We start from the raw sequence: 21,470 nt of genomic DNA on the forward strand, positions 1-21,470 counted from the left end.
CAAAGACTCTTTTAATTTCAAGTCTAATCTAAATCAACTTAATCATAAAGCCTTAATGGCCAGTTTCAATGTTATATCCCTCTTTACAGAAGTTCCAACCACTGAAGCCTGCAAGATAGCCTTAGAACTCTATATCCGAGACCCTAACCCAACTATAGAAATTCCCAGTAACCAGTTAGCAACCCTCATAGAATTCACCACGATAAAGACAAACTTCATGTTCAACAACCAAAACTATATACAAACAAATGGCCTAAGCATGGGCAACCCAGTATCACCAGTTCTAGCCAATATTTTTATGACACAAGTTGAAACACAAGCAATTAACACAGCATTACATCCACCACTATATTGGTACAGATATGTAGATGACACGGTTGCGGGATTCAAATCTACAGAACACATACTTAATTTTTTCAATCACATTAACTCTATACATCCCAACATTAACTTCACATGTGAACAGGAAGAAAGCAATCAAATATCATTTCTTAACCTCAAAATTACAAGAACCGACACACAATTCAAAACAGAAATCCACCAAAAAATCACCCATACTGGACTATACATTCCTTGGGACTCAGCACATGAAACAAAACAAAAACTCAACATACTAAGAAACCAAATAAACACAGCCATAAAACTATGCTCACCAGATAAAATTAATGATGAATTAGACAAAATAAAACAATACTTCATCAACATCAACAAGTTTCCTCCACAAACCGTAGAAAACATTATACGCACACACCTAGACAAAAAGCAAAATCAACCACCAAATACAGCTCACGAATCAAAAAACCACGAAACCATATACTGCTGTATACCATATATTCCTGACATCAGCAAACAAATAACCAACATTTGGCAAAAATTAGTAACAAAATATGACATTCCAGTTAATACCAAATTTATTCAAAACCAGGCACAAAACTGAGGTCTATACTATGTAAAACTACACTGACAAACACCACACCAACATTATTTATAAAATACAATGTGATAACTGCCACGACTTCTATATTGAGAAACAAGTAGAAAATGGAAACCAGATTCAAAGAACATAAAAAGTCACCTTCACACGTTTTCGAACACTGCAAGTCAAATAAACACAACATAACCATAGAAAACACTCAAATACTAAATAAAGAAACAAACGCAAAATTAAAGAAGCCTTACTTACACAACAACTTAAACCCAAAATAAACCAATATAAAGGAACGCCTTTATACCTATATTAATATAATAAAATAAATAAAATTATATATTCAAACATCTAATACCGCCCTCTACATTTCGACAAACAGTTACACAACCCCTTTCAAACATGTGGTCAGCTTCGGTCAGTTACCTCTTTCTTTGTGAACCTGACGATGACCAAAAAAGGTCGAAACGTTGTTCGCTCTTCTATGTAAAATATTTTCTCAACTCAAACGAGCCGTTTTTGCATATAAATGGAAATCTTTAATTTTTTGAGATTTCAAAATGTAAAATTGTCAGGTACTGTTGCTTTTCTTATAGTTCCAGTTAGCTCTTCTGTTAATACTGCCACTGTATGACCAATTATTATCAAACTATTTCATAATATAATTAACAATCCAACAATTCTATATTTTGTATTGTAGTTTTGACACCACTAAACTTCCCTATAACATCTGTAAAAAAGTCCTGCTCGTGTAAACTATGTATTAATATTTACTATAATTTCAGTTTTTACAACATTTGTGATGAAGTTTATATTTTTTGAGATTCAATGAAGACATTTTGTACGTACAATAAATGTTAATGTTAATGAAATTAACAAACAATCTAGCAAACACTGATTTCTTTTGTACAAACAATAGATGATAGTGGAATAGAAAAAAAAAAAAATCTAACCTTGGGATCTATGTAAGTTATGCCATCTAAATGCCCAGCTAAAACTCCAACTGGCTTAGGAAATTCCTCATTCAGAGCTCGTCTATCCCACACCTATTAAAGTAAGCATAATACAAGCTAGCATTAGCTTGTGAAATTACAAAACTTTAAAGTCAATAACCAATTGTAAGCTTTGACGTATATTACATTAGTCTTACTAAATACAATACAGAAAAACTCAAAACGTATGAAAGAGCACTAATCACTGGAGAAAAAAAATATTTCTAAAAAGGTATTGAAATGTTAAAAAAGTTTTTATTTTCCAAGAAATACAGTCACAAGAATTCACACACCATTTTACCTTTCAAAAGACACTGATAAGTGATTAAAAAAATAATAAAAAGGATCAGCTAGTTACAGATCAGTCCAAACTGTCATCATTTGGAGACTTTCACCTCTGTAATTCAAATTTAAAAGCTTCATATGATGTTAGTTTGGTCATGTCTAAACCCTAACTTTGAGCAGTATCTTTCATGATGCTCAGTATACGACTAAAACTACTTTTGAATTAGGTAAAAATTTAGCACCTATAGCCTCATCACACTATAACCTGCCATTTTTTGTTAACTAAGCCTATTAAAAGGGCATTACCTATAAAAGTTCCAAGTCTGGTTCTCTTATGTAAGTTTAGAAATTTTATTGAAAATGACAATAGTACAGAAATCTTTAAACATAAGTCTAATCACATTTATCATAAGATATTAGTATCTTGTGAATTATACCTTTGAACATTATTAAACATTCTTCTAACTCTTAAAACAGTAATATTCTATGACAAGTGTAATAATATATAATCTCTGTCAGCTTGCAAAGGGTATTTACAAAACATAATTTTATTTAATTTCTATAAAAAGTAATGAAGTTAATTTAGAATCATGAATAAACCATGATGCGTTAAAGTTTCAATTGCTTTCAAAGTTCCATTAATAAATGTACTGTCTATAAAATAATGTGTTGATATTTATACCTTACATAAGCCATCATCCCCACCACTGAAAATAATCTGCGAAGTTGAATCTGCAAAATCAACAGTGTTCACATCATCTTCATGGGATCTAACCTAAAAAAGAACAAAATCCTTAAGCCTGTATCAAACAACCTCTTTAGTACAAAAATAATCTTCATTCGGTGATGCTTGCTGCCACAAAAGGTGATTTTCTCTTTACAAAATAAAAACTGTTGAGAAATACATTTTAACATTAGAAGAAACTACTTTTTCAAATCAATTACCATTATTTACTTATTCATAAGATGAACATAGTTAGAACATATATCTTAGCTTTAACATCCAATAGTTCAAACCAGGACTGTTCCAATTGCAAAATTTTCTTGTTTTTACATTAAACTATTTAGTGCAACTTTCACTACTAACCATTGAAGAACTTGTACTAAATAGTTTAATGTAAAAACAAGAACATTTTGCAATTGGAACAGTCCTGGTTTGAACTATTGGTTTCGACTACTGAAACCTGAATTTGAGGATTGTGACACTATAGGCTTATTCCTAAACCACAGATGGTGGGGTAGGGAGGCTTGAAGTTTTATTTGTTTTTTTATTTATTTTGTGTAAAGCTACACCAGGGCTATCTGTGCTAGCCACCCTCAACTTAGCAGTGTATGACTAGATAGAGGAAAGGCAACTAGCTATTATCACCCAGCTCCAACTTTTGGGCTATTCATTTACCAATGAATAATAAGATTGACCACCACATTATAATGATCCCACAGCTGAAAGGATAAGCATGTTTGGTGTGATTGGGATTCTAAATCATAACCTTCAGATTGCGAATTGAGTGCCCTAACCACCTGACCAGGCCAGGCCCAAGTCTGAATGTAAGATTTATTAATAGAAGTATCCCCAAAAAGTTTAGAGTGTCCCCCTCCAAACAAAAATGAAAGAAAGGTATTTATACAACAAGAAATTGTTAAACTGTTTTTATTCAGCTATAAAACTTTTAATAGTTCAGGATGAACTCCTGAAAGGTTTCATGAGAACCAACAGGTTGAGATTTTTACTTTAAAAATTAGTTCCTAAAACCACCACTCACAGAAGTTTTTTTTATATAAACAATAAAACTATGCTTAATTTTGAATCCTACACAACATCTTAGCATTATAAAATTAATTAAATTAATACCATTATTAAAAACAGGTGGCTTACCTTTAATGATCTCTTATTCAATTCTCGATCATAAATATATATACACTCATCATTGGCACTGAAAAGATAAAATGAATATTTTGGGAAATTTCACCTTCAAAGCAAGATAATTAATTAATGTTTAAAATAAATCCCCCCCTTTATATAGAAAGCTTTTGAAATTAATTTAACAACTAGCTGCAAAGAATAAAGATTAATTAATACAGTTATAAGTTTAGGTTATGGTGACAAAACTTTATATCCAAATTATTCAAAAGCACTTTTGTAATGAAATATTGAAATCTTTCTTCATTTCATACTAAGTGTTGAAAATTATTTTTATTTAATACTTTTATATAAAAAAAAGTCTTCTTTCGTGTGAAAAAGTATTTGAAACTTTAACTTACCCTCCAAGAATTTCTTTTCCATCGTGAGAAAAACGTAAAGAAAAAACACAAAAGTGCTGATCTTCTGGCCAAAGAAACAAAGCTGTGTGGTTATCTTGTCTTCTGTCTAGGTCACATATGTGAACTGGAAGAAAAACATCTTGTACTGTATGTTTCTCACGACCTTTTAAACACTGCTACACAGTGCATGAACCAGTATATTTCTCCAACAACTTATTAACAGTATGCAAGCATCCAAAAAAGAAGCTGATCCGTGAACAGCAATGTGTGCTCTACGTAACACACACACACACACAGTACTTCAACAAATGAATAAAACTGTAGGTTTCTACATCAAAAAAACATATACCTACTTGTGATGTTTTAAATGTGATTGTTTCTACTTGTTTGTATAACTGTCGTAACATAACACCTTGGTTCTCAAAGTCTTTTATGCACTAAGTAAATATTCCTACTTTTTATGAAAAGCATAAAACTTTATGAAAAAATCTGATATTAAGATTCTTTTTCCTCCTCCTTGGTATTAAAGTGAGCAATCTGTAACAGCACATACAATCTTTTCAATACTTCAATGTATTTACAAACTGTTCAGTTTACATTAAAATTAAATTATTATTTCATATGCTACATTATTCTATCTCACATTTCTCTATGCTTTTAACCATTATTTGATGTGTGAAATGATGCACATAAGTGGTTATTCAAAGGGTTGTATGAGGTATACACCATTTTCCCCACACATCTGAGTGGTTATTCAAACTGTTGTATGAGGCATACATCATTCTCTCGCACATCTGAGTGGTTATTAAATGGGTTGTATGAGGTATACACCATTCTCCTGCATATCTGAGTGGTTATTAAATGGGTTGTATGAGGTATACACCATTCCATATCTGAGTGGTTATTAAATGGGTTGTATGAGGTATACACCATTCCATATCTGAGTGGTTATTAAATGGGTTGTATGAGGTATACACCATTCTCCAGCACATCTGAGTGGTTATTCAAAGGGTTGTATGAGGTATACACCATTCTCCAGCACATCTGAGTGGTTATTCAAAGGGTTGTATGAGGTATACACCATTCTCCTGCATATCTGAGTGGTTATTCAAAGGGTTGTATGAGGTATACACCATTCTCCTGCATATCTGAGTGGTTATTCAAAGGGTTGTATGAGGTATACACCATTCTCCTGCATATCTGAGTGGTTATTCAAAGGGTTGTATGAGGTATACACCATTCTCCCACACATCTGGGTAGTTATTATTCATTAGGTTATATACTGTACACATCACGTTCCTGCACATTTTAAATACCACTCTTGACATTTATTTCAATGGTTATCTTAACAGTTAACTGGTGCTTTAATGATAAAATATCATTAAAAATACAAGCTATATGGTAGAGGTAATTTAATTACCTAGGGTTAATTTGTGGCCAAGTGAGAACAAAGGCATTAAAATGTACTGAGATAACATCACAGAAGTTACAATGATGAGCATTCATGTTACTATATCCAATAATATAAAACTGTTCTGTTCTCACAGGGTCTTTACAGTGACCCTGTCTTCACTGTGTTTTAGTGGACTATTATTTTGCAATATTCAGTTACATTTCAATTATTATACATTATATGTGTGTATAGATTATTAATACTTAAAAATAAATTAATTATCAAACTTTTCTTAAAATATAGTACAATAAGTAAACCAAATAATTATCTCTTCTAGCTACAACCTTTGTACTTACAATTGCTGCTTGCTGCAGGTTGCTAAGCCTTATAAAATTTTGCACATGGAGGATGTGAAACTATATAATGTTTTTAGTTTTTATATATTACACACAAATTTGAAAAACCAAAAAATCATAAATTACTGTATCAATACCATATAATTCCATTATAATTTATCAAGCTTAGTAACTAAGTTGTATTTGCGCTTAAAAGATATGGAATTTTGAATTCTTGTATCAAAAGAAGTCGACTTTGTAATACTTGAAAATGGCTGAGAAAGCTGCTAAGAGTAATTTGTAGCATTCAATTGGTTATTTACATATCACTTACAGAAGTAAATGTATACAAGGGCCATTGCATTTGATTCAGTACATTAGACAACTAGAAAAGATGCAAGGTTCTTTATATTCTAGTTGTCAATACCAGTAATCTGAGTGTTTAATTTGTGATAAACTACAGACTATATATTTAAACCTCATAAACATCTAACTTCAACCAGAGCTGCATTGAACATGTGACACACACACACACAAATCAATATTTAAGATTTAATATTTACTTTTAAATTAAGAGATTAATTAATGTATAATATTAAAACTTGAATGAGAATCTACAAGTTAATATCAAACTTGTAGACACATTTTACACTGAATACAGTGAACAATGGTACAACATGTTAATAATGGTTGAGTTGGACTTTAATATTGTCTTGAAAGATATGCATTTCACTTTCTGGTAATTTAAAAACAATGATGAAAACAACATGCAACACTGACATTATTTTTTTACCTTCTTCTGACTGGAGGAAAAAAAGCATACATTAAAACCAGATTTACAATTTAATAAATATTTTATTTTAAACTTCGAAATAAAAATATAAATATCAAGTTAAACCTATCTTTCAGTATATGAACAATAATTGAACTTACTGTATTCAGACCAGCTTGAGTAGATGAAGTGTTGACCATTTGGGCTTCAAGGAAAAGTAATAAATACATTAGTCTGAATTGGAAAACTAAGTAAGGATAAAAATTACCCCTAGTACACAATCATATAAGTTATTAAACATCACAGTACTCAGTTTTAAAACATAAATACTGTGCTGTAAACAATATAAAAAATGTCATTGGTACAACGTGACTGAAATGATATTATTTATTCTTCATCCTCTTGAAAATACCCACAAGGGAATAAATAAAGAATGTAGTGTTAAGAAAAACAACAGGTTTAATACTGGTGAGAAAAAGGCATTTATATCATAACCCCAAGGTTAACTATATCATGCTATCAATTACAACTAAACTGTAAAATACAATTTATTTTTAGAAAATGTGATATACACTTGGATTAACTTAGATAAAGAGATGGCTGATTGAAAATGCTTTTTGTTAAATAGTTAAGGTGTATGCTATTATTTCTTTGTTACTTCCATTAACAGTATTAATTAGAATGTTTAATATATCTAATTTTATTATTTATTATATTTTTAGATATATATATATATATGTAGAACTAACTTAATCTTCTAAGCTGGTTGAAACTCAGGAGATATTGAGATTATGGCCAAAAATGTTAATACTGAGATTATGTAACTGATGAATCATTGCATTCTGATCTTGAGTTTTGGTGGTAGTGAATTCTATAAAGGTTACTAATTGGTTGCTGGGGATGCGTATCAATGGATTGGGGTCTTAGATATAAAGTTCTAAAGCTATCTTGCAGGCTTCAGTGGTTGGGACTTCTTTGAAGAGGAAAATTACATCAAAACTGGCCCTTAAGGCTTTATGATTTAGTTGATTAAGAATATATTTATTAAAGTTAAAAATAGTCTTTGAACATATCCCAAAAGAGAGGTTGTGACAGGAAGAGTGATTTTATACACTGATAGCTCTAACAAACTAAAATTAAAAACTATTAAAATTATGATTTGTTTGAGTAATTATTATTAATAATAGATATTTAAATTCTTATTCCTTCAAGCAGTGGTGGGAAAATGAGTAGACAAGATGTATAGAGACAATATGTCATGTGTATCATATTACAGGAAATTTGGGATTTAAAAAAAATATTTTATTGTACAATTAAGAATTTAAAACTTATATACTATTAAGATATGGATTATTAGCCATGATTTTATTCTCTAGTAATTGGCATAACTTAAATAAAAGTTTGAATGTAAGGCACTAAATCTTTCCGTCATGCACAGTAAAGGATATCTGGGGGAAGAGAGTTAATATAAATTGAGTAATTTCTGGTGATAAATATTAGATTTAATTGCAGGTAAAATCAGGCTTAGAATGAATTAGGTTGCTACAGAAAAATAAAAGTAGCTCTAACAGTAAACTTAAACATGCTATGTCAAGTTTCTAACCTATAGTTTGTATACAGTGTTCAATATTTAATATAGTAAGTGGAAGGCAGATCTAACTTCTAAGTTTAAAATAAGGTATTTAAAAACAGAAACATATATAACTGTAGGAAAGAGATTGTTTGTAGATCACAAGAGCTGAATGATAGCCTTATGCATGGACAACCACAGTGCCTGATTGGACATGTGGAATATGTTTCATGAGAAACAAAGGCTTTTTGTGGAATGTTTACATTTAAGTAGGGTTAGAGTGTTTGCTAGAACTATGACTCAGTACAAACATAAAATAACAGTGTGGAAAACACAGCATAAAATCAAGGTACAGAAGTAGTTCTAAGGACTGGCTATATTGTTACTATCATGAAGTATTAATGTACAAAAATAGATAACTTTAAAGTACTTACAGGAATGGAGAATTTTGATGTAATGGGAATAACTGAAACATGGTCAGACAGAGATGATTTTGATGACAGAAGTTTCTCTTACACACAGAGTAACAGATTACTTAGGAGGAACAGACTGTTAACCCTTTTTGCTACAGGCTCAGTATAACATACACAAGTTCATCTACACATTTGCACATGTTAAGTATTTGAACTATAACTTTTGATACAGCATGTGTATCTCACAAAATATGGTAGACTTTTGCATTCTGTATACAAAAAAAACAACAATTTTTTTGTGAAACATTTTCACTAAAGAGTCTATTTCAGTACATAAAACACATTTTAGCACAATAAAAAGATACGAGGTTCTTGTTTCATATTCTAGCTTGGTAATGCCAGTAACTTGAGTTCCTAATTTGTATGAAACTATAGATCTGGTACTTTGACATCACAAACATCTATATTTGTGCGTTCTTTTAAATATTCACTTTTAAATTCAGAACTCATATATAACATTAAAGTTTGAATTATAATCTACAATTTGATTCCAAACTTATTGACATAAATTCATAAAATAATAGTTCAATGATATTTTAAATATAAGTCAAAAAATGCCATGACATGGCCTTTGACCCACTACAAAATGGTTAAAGAGTATTTGTTTGTTTGTTGATACACATAAAACTACACAATGAGCTATCTGCATTGTGCCAGGATTTTAGCGTTACAAATCCACAAACAGAAAGGATCAACTTTATATGTGTAAAGACATCAAAGATAACAGTAAGGAAATGTTATCTGTCAGTAGATACAGAGGTATCAGGCTGTCAGTTATAATTTGTAACCAACCACCAAAAGAACAAATGAAATTAATAAGACACTATCGAGGGCTGTTAAAAAAATACGCGGACTGACGTCATAAAACAAAATGTACTTTATTCAGAAGTTACAGGTCTGGGACCCCTTCAAATACTCTCCTCTCCAATGCACACACTTATCCCAACAGTGTTTCCACTTGTTGAAATAGTCCTGGTACGCTTCTTTTGTAATGTCCTCCAGCTCCTTCGTCACATTTGCCTTAATCTCGGGAATCGTCTCAAATCTTCTTCCTTTCAAGGGTCTTTTGAATTTGGGGAACAAGAAAAAATCACAAGGAGCAAGGTCATGTGAGTAGAGGGGGTGGAGAAGAACAGTGATCGAGTGTTTGGCCAAAAACTCACGAGTTCTGAGGCACAAATTTCGCAGCAACACAGTGCATCTTCAATTTTTCTGTCAAAATCTCGTAACAAGATCCAACTGATATCCCACACTCTTCAGAAAGCTCCCTGACAGTCAGACGTCGATTTGCCCACACAAGGGTGTTGATTTTGTCGACGTGTGGGTCGTCAGTTGATGTGGAAGAACGTCCAGGAAGCTCATCATCTTCAATGGACTGTCGACCATCCTTAAAACGTTCATGCCACTTGAAACATGCCGTACGCTTCATAGCAACATCACCGTAAGCCGTGTTAAGCATAACAAGTTTCAGTCGCAGATTTTCCAAGTTTAACACAAAATTTCACAGCAAGTCATTGCTCCTTCAGGTCATTCATTCTGAAATCTGCCAAATGAAAAAAATCACACTTCACTTAAAACCGCGTAGCTAATACACAAATGAAGATACCTGCAATCGGGAAATGGCGTCATAATCAGCTGATCTGTGCAAACCTAGCGACACCAAGCGGATTCCCCTGGAACCAACTGGAGCCGCACAATTCAAACAGTCCGCATATTTTTTGAACAGACCTCGTACAGTAAGTTTAAGATTAAAGTTTTTAATGATGTTATAATTATGGGAAATACTAATTTCAGGCATGCAGATTGGAAAGTTTTATGTACAACTAAGACAGGTTTTCAGAAACTGTTCAGGATGGTTATCTTCACCATGTAATTAAGAACTCTACCAGGAGTGATGCTGTTTCAGATTTATTGTTAACTTCTAAGACAGAAATGGTCGTGAAGGTGAAGACTGAGGAACAATCTGGGTGCAAGTGGTCACTACGCAAATATATTTGACATGTCACTACATACATAGATCAGGAATAAAATAAGATGTTGGTCAGAAATCTCAAGAAAGCCTATTTTGAAGGGACACCACAAAAATAGTCTTTTGACCTCAATTACTGTCACAAAAAATAACTCACAAAAACAAATTAAGATTAAATCATTTAATGTCACAAAAAGAATTAATTAAAATTAGTATTTACTACCATTATTGGTTTCAGTTGTTCCAGCTATCCACATAATCAAAATGTTGCTGTCACGATTTCCAATTGTTATTTTTGGTTACCTCAAAGCTGTTCACTTTAATCAATGTCAAAACTCACAAAAATAATGAAATAATTAAGATTAGTGTATCCAATCATTACTATTTCTAATTATTCAAATAAAACATGTCTCACATGAGAATCACTGATTAGTCGAATGTAACCAATGAATGAATCAAATGATCAATCAATTATTAAATTTCACAAATTATCAAGCTCTTGTCACAAGTGAGGCACTTCAGAGATAAGTGTCAGAACCTTTGTTCTTCTAGATTTACATAAATGAAGAAATGTTTAATAAATTACTTACAATTTACTGACATAATTGAAATGTTAATTGTTATTGGTTTACAAAAGGAGTTACAACACTTGGCAAGTTGACTGAAGAACTGACAGTTTTTTTTTCTAATTATAATGAATGAAAAATGATGAATGCAGGGTATAATAATTTAAAATACAAAAATTGTTTTGAAGGAAATAATCTTGACAGTATTTTGTAACAAAAGGACCTAGGTGTTTTGATGTTTATTTCCTTAAGCTATCAAATCAATGTGGTACAACAACTAACAGCAGCACTTAGAAAAATACTGATAACAAGCCTTACAAGGTTATCACTTCAGTATCTAAATTACTGGTTAGGTCACATTTTGAGTCTTGGGTTCCTTATCTTAAAAACAATTGGTTATTGGAAAATATTAAATGGAAGGGGGTACACTATGATGATACCTGGAATGAAAATATTGTTTCTTAGAATGGCTGGTACGGGTATTAACACTTACAATAATAAAGCAGACAACAATGTTTCGACCTAAAGATCATCTAGCAAGGTCGAAGCATTGTTCTCTGCTTTATAAGTAAAAATGTTAATACCCATACCAGCCATTCCAAGATATATTTTTACTTCAAGTTGGTTTCTTTTCATCAAGAAAATATTGTTTTATGAGAACAAGTTAAAATATAATTTTTTATTGTTTTTTTCCTTGAAAAATAAAAAGTCAGTGGGAACCTGACTGTGGTGGTCAAGATTATTAATGGGGTTAACCTATCAATACACTATTATCTCTTGTACTTACTGATCAGAGTGGTAGGATAAAAGGACAAATATACTTTGGCAAAACAAGAATCACTTTCTTATATTTTGAGATTAAACAATTCTAGGAATACTAATTTTATTTATTGTTCATATTAAATAGTTTTGTTTTGTGACTGGCCTTCAGATGTAATTGATGCACTAAATTTAAGCAAAAGCTCATTTAATGTTTAAATAACCAGGGATGAATTTGAAATTGTTTCTTTAAATGAATGGAACAGGCCTCTTATTATCATGTTATATAATTACTGCTAGCACTATAGTGTAAAACATTAATACAACATGTAAACAACTACAACAATAACACTGTAAGAATGCAGCAACATATTCTTACCTGACGGCTATATCCAACACACTCCATCCTACATCACGAGCTGCTACCACCTTCACCAACTTGAAACATTCTCTACTTGTATCATATATTCTAATCATACAATCTGTTAAACAGATACAACATATGAACTACAGTATCACAAGATTATAAGTATTCATAACAGAAAATCAGATATAAAATTGATCTGTTTACTTCCATCAAATCACTTCAATGTCCACTCCACAGCAGTAGGCTAAATCACAAAGTATCAGTATAGCTGTTATGTATCATAGTTGAACAGTAAACCTCTTTGCATGAAACACAATATCTATAAATGGATAGCAAACTAAATATTTGCAACCAGATCTTAGTCATTGGGTAAGTGCAGACTCAAAACACATTGGGGAAAAGACCCAAAACATCATAATCAATGTAACAACTGAAGAAAACAACTCGGAAGTAACTGATCCAAAGTAGCCTCCTCTTTGATGTCTTTTAAAACTGTTACAATTACTGTTGTCATGTATCAAAACATAAGTTTAAGTAGTATATTTAATAATGTAAATATATGGGTGTGTTTGGCTGAGGATTCTTCAACAAATGCCTGTAACTTGGTGATAAATTTGGCAATAAATGAGCATGCACTCCACTTGCTTTTAAAATATACATATTTGAAACAAGTTAAAAGTATGCACAAAAATTCTTTGTACTATGGAGATCATAGTTGTATCTCAAACACTATACAGTTTTCTTCCTGTCAAAGGGACACTTAGACCCATCCATATGTTATTATGTTATATTCAATTACACATGCATTATAAATTTTTCTTTTTCTTTCAGAGAAATATGGCCAATGTAAGCCCATTTACACTTGGAGAGCATATTGTGACAAGTACATGGGTACATGAGCACAAGAATACTGGTGACACCCTGAATACAATAATTGTCAAATTTAGAGAAAGATTCAATAAGGATCCACCAACACAATAAACGATGTCAAAGTGGGAGAGCAAATTGTTTAAAACTGGCAATATTAAGGATGTACCTCATTCAGGAAGACCAGTTAAAAGTAGAGTCAGTAATTAACTCACCATTAAAGTTGGCAAGGAAAAGATCAGCTGAACTTGGTATCCCCTGAGCAACCATGCAGGCCTTTATGAAAAAAGGATATGGGAGTTAAAGCATGGCGACCCACATTTGTGAATGAACTAAGTGATGCTGATAGAGAAAATAGGAAACTGATGTGTGATAAGTTACTGCGAATCTTCAATACGATCCCTTCTCAAGGAAAGGTGATGTTTACGGACAAGCATACAATTTACCGCTTGAGTTGAGCACGAAATGTTTACTTCTGGGCAAAGGAGAATCTTCATTATTAAGAAATTGAACACAACACTGCATGTGATGATGTGGGCAGCACTGAATGCACATGATGTTATTGGACCATACTTCTTTGATGGGCCAGTAAACCACACCTCATATCTAAACATGTTACAACAATGGTTTATACCAAAACTCAATGAACTTGGAATCAGAGAGGAGGTTTGGTTTCAACAAGATGGAGCTCCGGGCTCATTATGCCCTCACTGTGCGAGATTATGGGTCATTCCATGTCAAATCATCCAGATTTTGGAAAAGTTTCCAGGTGACCCCTCAGAATGCCTTGAAAAAATTCACATGTGCTCATCTACCCATGTAATGAAAAATTGTCAAAGATTAGATCAATATCTCTAATACTGTCTGATTTACAGCCCTGTAAAATTTAATTAATTTTGTTTTAAATTTGGCAAATTCATTTTCAGGCAACTTTGGCTGCTTAAAGCTGCAAGAGTAATGGTGGTAGAAGGCTGAACTTTGCTACACTGACTGAATTAATTTCACAAAATTCAAAAATGGTCTCAAACCAAGTTTATCTCTCTTAGGATTAGCATAGTGAGGCTGTAAAATCACCTGAAAACTCAATCGTAAAAAACATTGTTTATTTAATAAGCCATAGCTCTAAGACCTAATATAATACAAAGCTGAATTTTGTTTTCAATTATCCTATAATATATCAGTTGATAAATCAGTAATCGTTGTAATTAAAAGTCTATTAGATCTCTTGAAAGAAAATGTAGGTGCATGCAACTTTTTATGAGTTAGCTAAAAATAGCCCTACTTCAGGCCACAGTTGGACCATGTCACCAGTTATTCAGCCTTTTCAACTTTTTAACATGTATTCTTACATCTCTGAATATCATCAACAAAAAAAATCAAGATGTTGTTCAACCTACTTTTTGAGTTACAATTTTTTAAAGTATCCTCTGACCATACGTTTGTTATGTAAAAAAATTCAGTTCCGGTATGTTACTGTGTGCAAATATATCCATACAATTTTGAAAAATAAATGTCAGAACTTTATGAATACCACAGAAATATTCTAACCAGCCTTTCACAATGTTAAATAATGAAGTTGTAAGAAACAAGAAAGAATTAATTCATTTCTGAACAAGTTTATTGACATAACTAGTTAGATCACATGGCAATGCAAATATATTGTGTATAAATTACAGTTATGCAGATATGGCCGAGTTTCTTCAGTGAAAAATGAATCCAGTCTATTTTGGTCCAGTTTTATGGCAATACTTCTTTAAGTGACATGGATCAGCTGAACGAGTTCCTATACTGCACTCAGGTAAATCACACATACCCTCCATCTCAGTGGTCATAATGGTCTGATGATCCCCGAGAATACGTCACTAGCTTTTATATTGATCCATTATTGTGCAATAAATTAGGATTATGTCATCATCAAAATTTCTTCAATTATTAAAAGAATCTAGACATTCTTGTGCAATGTCACCAAATGTGTTTGGATAGATTTCTGATGTTTCAGGGTGATGTAAGACAAAAAGTCACTGGTCGTACAGTATATGATAATTAATTAAATTAATATTGCAGATGTATTGTTTATCTGAAGTTAAACTAATATCAGCTTGCTGAGGAATAGACAAATACTATTGGTACTTTTCCCCATTGAGCTTTATTGCATTTATATATTCAGTTGAAATGAAAGTTTTTACCAGAAGTGAATTTTTGTGTAACACATTAACTGTGTAATACTGACTGCAGAAATAAGATCTCAACAATCCTAAACAACAATTTTTTTTTTTACAAATATGTAATTCAAATAAATCAATTATTTTATTTAGGCTGCCTGTTAATTTATTATTTTTCACAACCTTGATTTTTTTTATGATCATATTCAGAGATGTAAGAATATATGGTAAAGGCTGATTAGAATATTTCAATGGGACTCATAATTTTTTTCAAAATTGTATGGACATATTTGCACACAGTAACACACCTGAATTGAAGTTTTATTTTTCAAGTCAAAAACGTATGGTCAGAGTTACCACGATTGTAGCTTGAACTTCTAATAATTATCTGCTTTTCATAATTCCAATTTTCTGCTCTTCATACTTCCAATATCCATCTGCCTTTTGTTAAAGTCCACACAAGCAGGTTTGGTTAGTTTAGAAAGCCTTTTGACAAGACAAATTATTCTCTTTATCTCTTTTAAATTGTTAATCTCACTCTAATGTATCAGCTGTTATGCCATTAATTCCTGCAATGGTTAACTTTATGTTTTTAGGGTTTTTTTCTGACAAAATTTCCTTTCACATGACTGTACTTTTATTCTGTTTCCACTTGTATAGTCACATCTATCACTTAGGCCTTTCAGAAATCTTCATAGCCTTTACATCAATGAATTACAAACACAAAACAAATAAATTATAATAATAATACCTAACCTAAATGGTTTTTTATATCTGGGCCAGCTGCTTTGTTACATATAGGAAATCAAACACCAAATTTCAGCATTGTTTGTCTGTAAGCTTACTGCTGTCCCACATGAGATTGAACAACTAACAGAATAAATGAAGTTTCAGGAAAAAGCTCATAAAACTTTATTCCAGAATGTCCAGGTTCACTCACAATTTCAGCCTGAGAGTCCCAAGGAAGAATACCACTGAATTAAGTATATGTCTCTGTCTCACTACTACTAAAATTACTGATAGTCTCAGCCAAATGTCAAATATCAGAGGTGAGACAAGAGAAATATGATTTGCCTCTGTCCACAAATAATAATCCACAAATGCACACCATATATTGGCTTACCATTATTTTTTTAAAACAAAATTCAACTAGATGCTATTAGGAACACTCAGAGTATTTACAATAATTGTAGTGCTAGTACAGACAAACCTTTTGTGAATGCTTTGTTGAGTAAAAAAAAACAATCACAATGCTATGTGAACCAGAGCACATTGATATAGATGTTTTGTGTCACAAAGCAAGGGCAGTTACATGGAGCATAAATGCCTGAAGCAAGCGAGATAAAATCAGATTAAATATAAAAACTCTGGTAGGTCTAATAGCTATAAATGAGGGAAGGTAAGTATGTTTCAGAGTGACCAATTACTTTTCTTAAAAAAGAAAAATAACTTAGCACAAGTATGTGAGGCATTCTCACACAACATACAAATCAACAAACAGGGTATAACAGATGCACACACACACAAAAAAGCCTACCTGTTAAATCTGTGTCATACTTTTAAAAACATGTACAAAATTATCTACAACTAGAAGGGCATTCAGTTATGCAACTCCACCGTGCAGAGTTGATCATATCTGACTATAAAAAAAATATAGAAATGTATCTGTACATCCATTGTTATCAACAGACAAGGACCATTTTTTGGTAGGAAAATAAGAATGTGTATCCAACATTCACACCAAGTTTTATCAAAATGCAATCACTCTCGACTCAGTTGTAGAGAAACACAGTGTGAAAAATAAGTCTCCATGTCAACAAATAGACATTTGTTAATTTTTTTGGATTTTCATAATTTTGCTGTGATCTTGACCCTCCAAAGACAAACCACCTCCAAGTTGTGTAAAAGTCCAACTGCATACTAACTTTTACACAAATCCCTTCAGGTGTTTGCAAAATTTTCTGAAAAGCACACGCATATGTGTACACAGGGGTTAAAAACATAACCTTTATCCACCTTCACTGACAGGCAGGGCGTAGATTTTTTACACCCGATGGGGGGATGATTTTTGCAACAACTTATGTGGACTGTTCAATTTGCAAAATGGTAATCTCTGATTACGTGAACCTGAAAGCTGTAAACATGCAGTCACAGAGTAATCTTGTTGCCACAATACTTGCATGTATACTTAGGTCTAGTGGCTGATACTGACGAACTATCGCTGAGATCAAAAAGCTTAGAAGCATGCCTATATTAAAGATGTACATTTCAGCTACTGAAAAAACCTACATCTAGGCCTAATTATGTAATTCAATTGGTAAGAACACGAGAATCAGAAGAACAAACACACAATTTGTAGGCCTGTGATGCAATAAAACAATTCAACAGACCAAACTGTAGGGGGGGGGGATGATTGTATGCACCATACCCCCCACCTAAAATGAAGGGGGGATATATATCCTTCATCCCCCCAGGATCTATGCTCCTGCTGACAGGGGTAATGAATTCCATTAATAAATCTATCTCAATGTAAAATATGTATAGCACAGAAATACACACATACACACAGTTTTGTTGTACACAATTACATTTATGTTTAACAATCAAAATAATGCTAAGACTTTTTAGATATCTTCATATATGAAAGATTGTACACAATATATACCTTGTGCTGCTGAAATGAAAAAGTCACCATTCCTGGTAAACGTTCCAATGAACCCTTTACTGTGGAATCTCTCGACAATTTTCATTCGATTTGGTAGTAGCCTGCAACATTTGACACATCACTGATTTGTAGAACTGTTTGCAGCAGTGACAGACAACAACAAGTCAATACATTAGGTAAAAACACTGTTCACATCATACACACAACAAGTCGATAAATTTTAATAATTAAAGGCTTCTATTTCCTGGTAATATTTGTTTATGTTACTTTGAATTACTTTAGTTATTACTATTGCACAAGTTATATTATACAAATTAGGTGCAATTACAATATAATTTTACATCACATTTTGTTTAAATATATTCAGAAAGACTGGTTGACAAAAATGTTGAATATTTTCATTAAATTGTTAAAAACATTAAAATACATACATGTCACAAAATTCAGTTATAGAATCATACATACAAAACAAAAATACTACAGTGAATGATAACAAACCACAACATTCATGATGTTCAACCATGTTTAATAAAAATAACTGTTAACCACTTGCCACACACTAAACAGGCAACATCCATGCTTCACTCACCTTAAACTAAACTGACAACAATCTCCTATACTGAAATGTTCATGGTGTTTTACTCCAATTTCTCTCTGAAATTTAAAACTGCAAGTTAAGACTAGTGATTGGCCCAGGATTTAACATTCACAACTCTACTAATTATTGATTGATTACACTGAACCTGCCATCTGACTCAACACATACTGTGTAAAATAAAATCTCAAGAATAAATCAAAGAGAATCTTCTTTGCAGTTAAGTTTATGCAGTGTAGCTGGTTTGTAAATTATTTTCACTGGAATGAAACTGATTTGCCAGTTATGTTCATCAGAGATTCCCCTGGACTTTTTCTATCTTGATACAAAAATCAACAATGAGTTATTTATTCTGCGTGATAATATAAACTCCTTATGATTATCAAAAAATAAAGCGAGAATAAAACTCCATAAAAACACAACCCATACTCTAAAGGATTCTACAACTGGATGTGCATGTATCTTAAAAAACTGCATAGCAATTATTTTTAAAAGGCTTTTTTTTGCACCATCAGATAGTGAATAATTTCAGCAGGGAAAATATGGCATCAACATCTTTTCTTTTTTGGTCTTTTCACCCCCATGAGGATTCAGGGTGGAGAAGAATTTAGGATTCAGCACTCATTGGAAACATTTAACTATTACTGGCAGTAAAAAGAAGTACTTTACTATCAAACCTGACATCACTTAAAGCTTAAAATATTTTCCATTTTGTGCTATTCTATTGACAAAGATATAGAAAATTAAAAATATACCATCAATTGTCTAGACTTTAGGATTAGATGAAAAGAGACTCAAGAAACCTTAGAAAAAGCATCCAAGCCCAGATTAAAACCTTTACTTAAGACATTTACTTCTATCAGATTGTTTGAATGTATAAAATAACTTCAAATAATCACAGGAAGACTTTAAAAAGTTATAATTTAAAAAAATAAATTATAAAAATGGGAAGTTTAGCCAGTAGTTGATTCTTTACTTCATTTTGGCAAATTATTACATTTTTTGTTGACTTACTGCTGACAATACATGATAGAGAGAAAGCTAAGGTTGGTAAACATCACCGACAAAAACCAAAACAACTGAAACTTTTCTAGATATTAAGTAGTCTAATTAAATAACTAATTTCTATTATTTTTCACCCTCTGAATATTTTTGTTCCAAATACATACATACATACATGTATATATATAATGCTAATCACTGACAATATTCAAACTTTTCACCTTCTAAACTTTATTACAATGATGTGCTCTCCACTGAAACAATTATTTCCAGACTTGATTACTGTTAACCCATTTTTGAAATCACTGAGCATTTCAATGAAAAGTGTGAACAATAATTAGTCTACAAAAAACTTTAAAAAGTTATACTATTATTTCCTTTAGTTTGATGCTGTAAATTTACAATGTAATTTTCATGTTGTTTTTTTTATTATGACTACTACTACTATTAATGACAGAAGATTTCAACATACTCTTCGAACCAGTGATGGAAATGAAGGCACTTTATTTGATTGACCAGATGCAAGATTACCAAAGTCACCACTCTGGAGAAGAATGGACTGTTTAATATCACTGTCCTAGGAATGACATAACAAAGGTTACTACTTTGTACAAAAAATGTTATATACATCTCTTAACTTACACTGTCTCAGTGAATGAAAGTAAACATAGTGGTAAAAAATGTTCTTGCTTTGTTGCAAAAAAAAAAAAAAACTACATTAACACACAACCATGCATCTACAAAACAAGAAGCACACATTACTGCTTAGCACCTCCAAGCTATATTAAAAGCCTCCAAAGACTTTAAGTAAAGTTGTTAACACAGTGACATGTAACTTGGTCTGTCTAGGATCCAGTTTTGGTGGTACCATAAAAACCATATGTACAATAATTGTGTAAAATTATAATATCTATTATCTTGTTTAAATATTACACTTGACCAAATTAGGTAACATTGTTTTAACAAAATTAATTGACCTTTTAAAATACTATAATGACAGACTTGGTTTAATTCTATAAGAATGTTTAAATAACAGTTCTGGGCATCTTGTTGTGATGTTCTTACAGTAAATTAACCTTAGAATTTCCGGTGGTACCCACATCTGCCTCACCAACTTCTTAAACACGTTTTTCTAAACTTTTTAGACATCAAATTACTTATGAATCTATGACTTTATTGTTTTCAGGATTGCTAATCATATTCGAGCCACATACAAAAAACATACTATCAATATTAGGATTAGTTCTACATATTACTGCTGGAGTTCTCCTATATACTTGATCCCTTTTTATTAATACAATTTCTTTTCACTAAGTGTTGAATTTTCACAAGCAAGAAGAAGCTAATTACTCAGAATAATGCAGTATGTGAACACCCCTGGTGGAAAATGGTATGAGGAATAAACTCCTGACAGGGACCATGGATAATAAATGCTTCTGCAAGATTGTTAAGTACAACAATAACATGCAATAAGTGGACTCCCCTGGTGAGAACAGCATAAAAATAACTCT

General features: G+C 31.9%; 1 protein-coding gene across 10 annotated transcripts in view; it reads right to left on the reverse strand.

Moving 5' to 3' along the window:
• LOC143239625 (DDB1- and CUL4-associated factor 11-like) overlaps window positions 1–21,470 on the reverse strand; it is a 51,329-nt gene that overhangs the window by 17,509 nt on the left and 12,350 nt on the right. For 7 of the 10 annotated variants that reach the window (XR_013021263.1, XR_013021264.1, XM_076480925.1 and 4 more), the window contains 9 exons: window positions 20,432–20,536; window positions 18,952–19,016; window positions 18,363–18,463; window positions 12,681–12,783; window positions 7,126–7,169; window positions 4,465–4,588; window positions 4,079–4,136; window positions 2,885–2,977; window positions 1,879–1,971 (listed from right to left, as the gene is read on the reverse strand). Coding sequence is in view for 8 of the 10 variants with exons in the window: in XM_076480925.1 (XP_076337040.1) it covers window positions 1,879–1,971; window positions 2,885–2,977; window positions 4,079–4,136; window positions 4,465–4,588; window positions 7,126–7,169; window positions 12,681–12,783; window positions 18,363–18,463; window positions 18,952–19,016; window positions 20,432–20,536 (786 nt within the window). In the remaining 2 variants the exon portion in view is untranslated. The remainder of the gene's footprint in view (window positions 1–1,878; window positions 1,972–2,884; window positions 2,978–4,078; window positions 4,137–4,464; window positions 4,589–7,125; window positions 7,170–12,680; window positions 12,784–18,362; window positions 18,464–18,951; window positions 19,017–20,431; window positions 20,537–21,470) is intronic. The other 3 variants (XM_076480927.1, XM_076480926.1, XM_076480931.1) reach the window with 1 other exon arrangement.

Source organism: Tachypleus tridentatus, chromosome 13 (genome assembly GCF_004210375.1).
Source record: "Tachypleus tridentatus isolate NWPU-2018 chromosome 13, ASM421037v1, whole genome shotgun sequence".
NCBI lineage: Eukaryota > Metazoa > Arthropoda > Merostomata > Xiphosura > Limulidae > Tachypleus > Tachypleus tridentatus.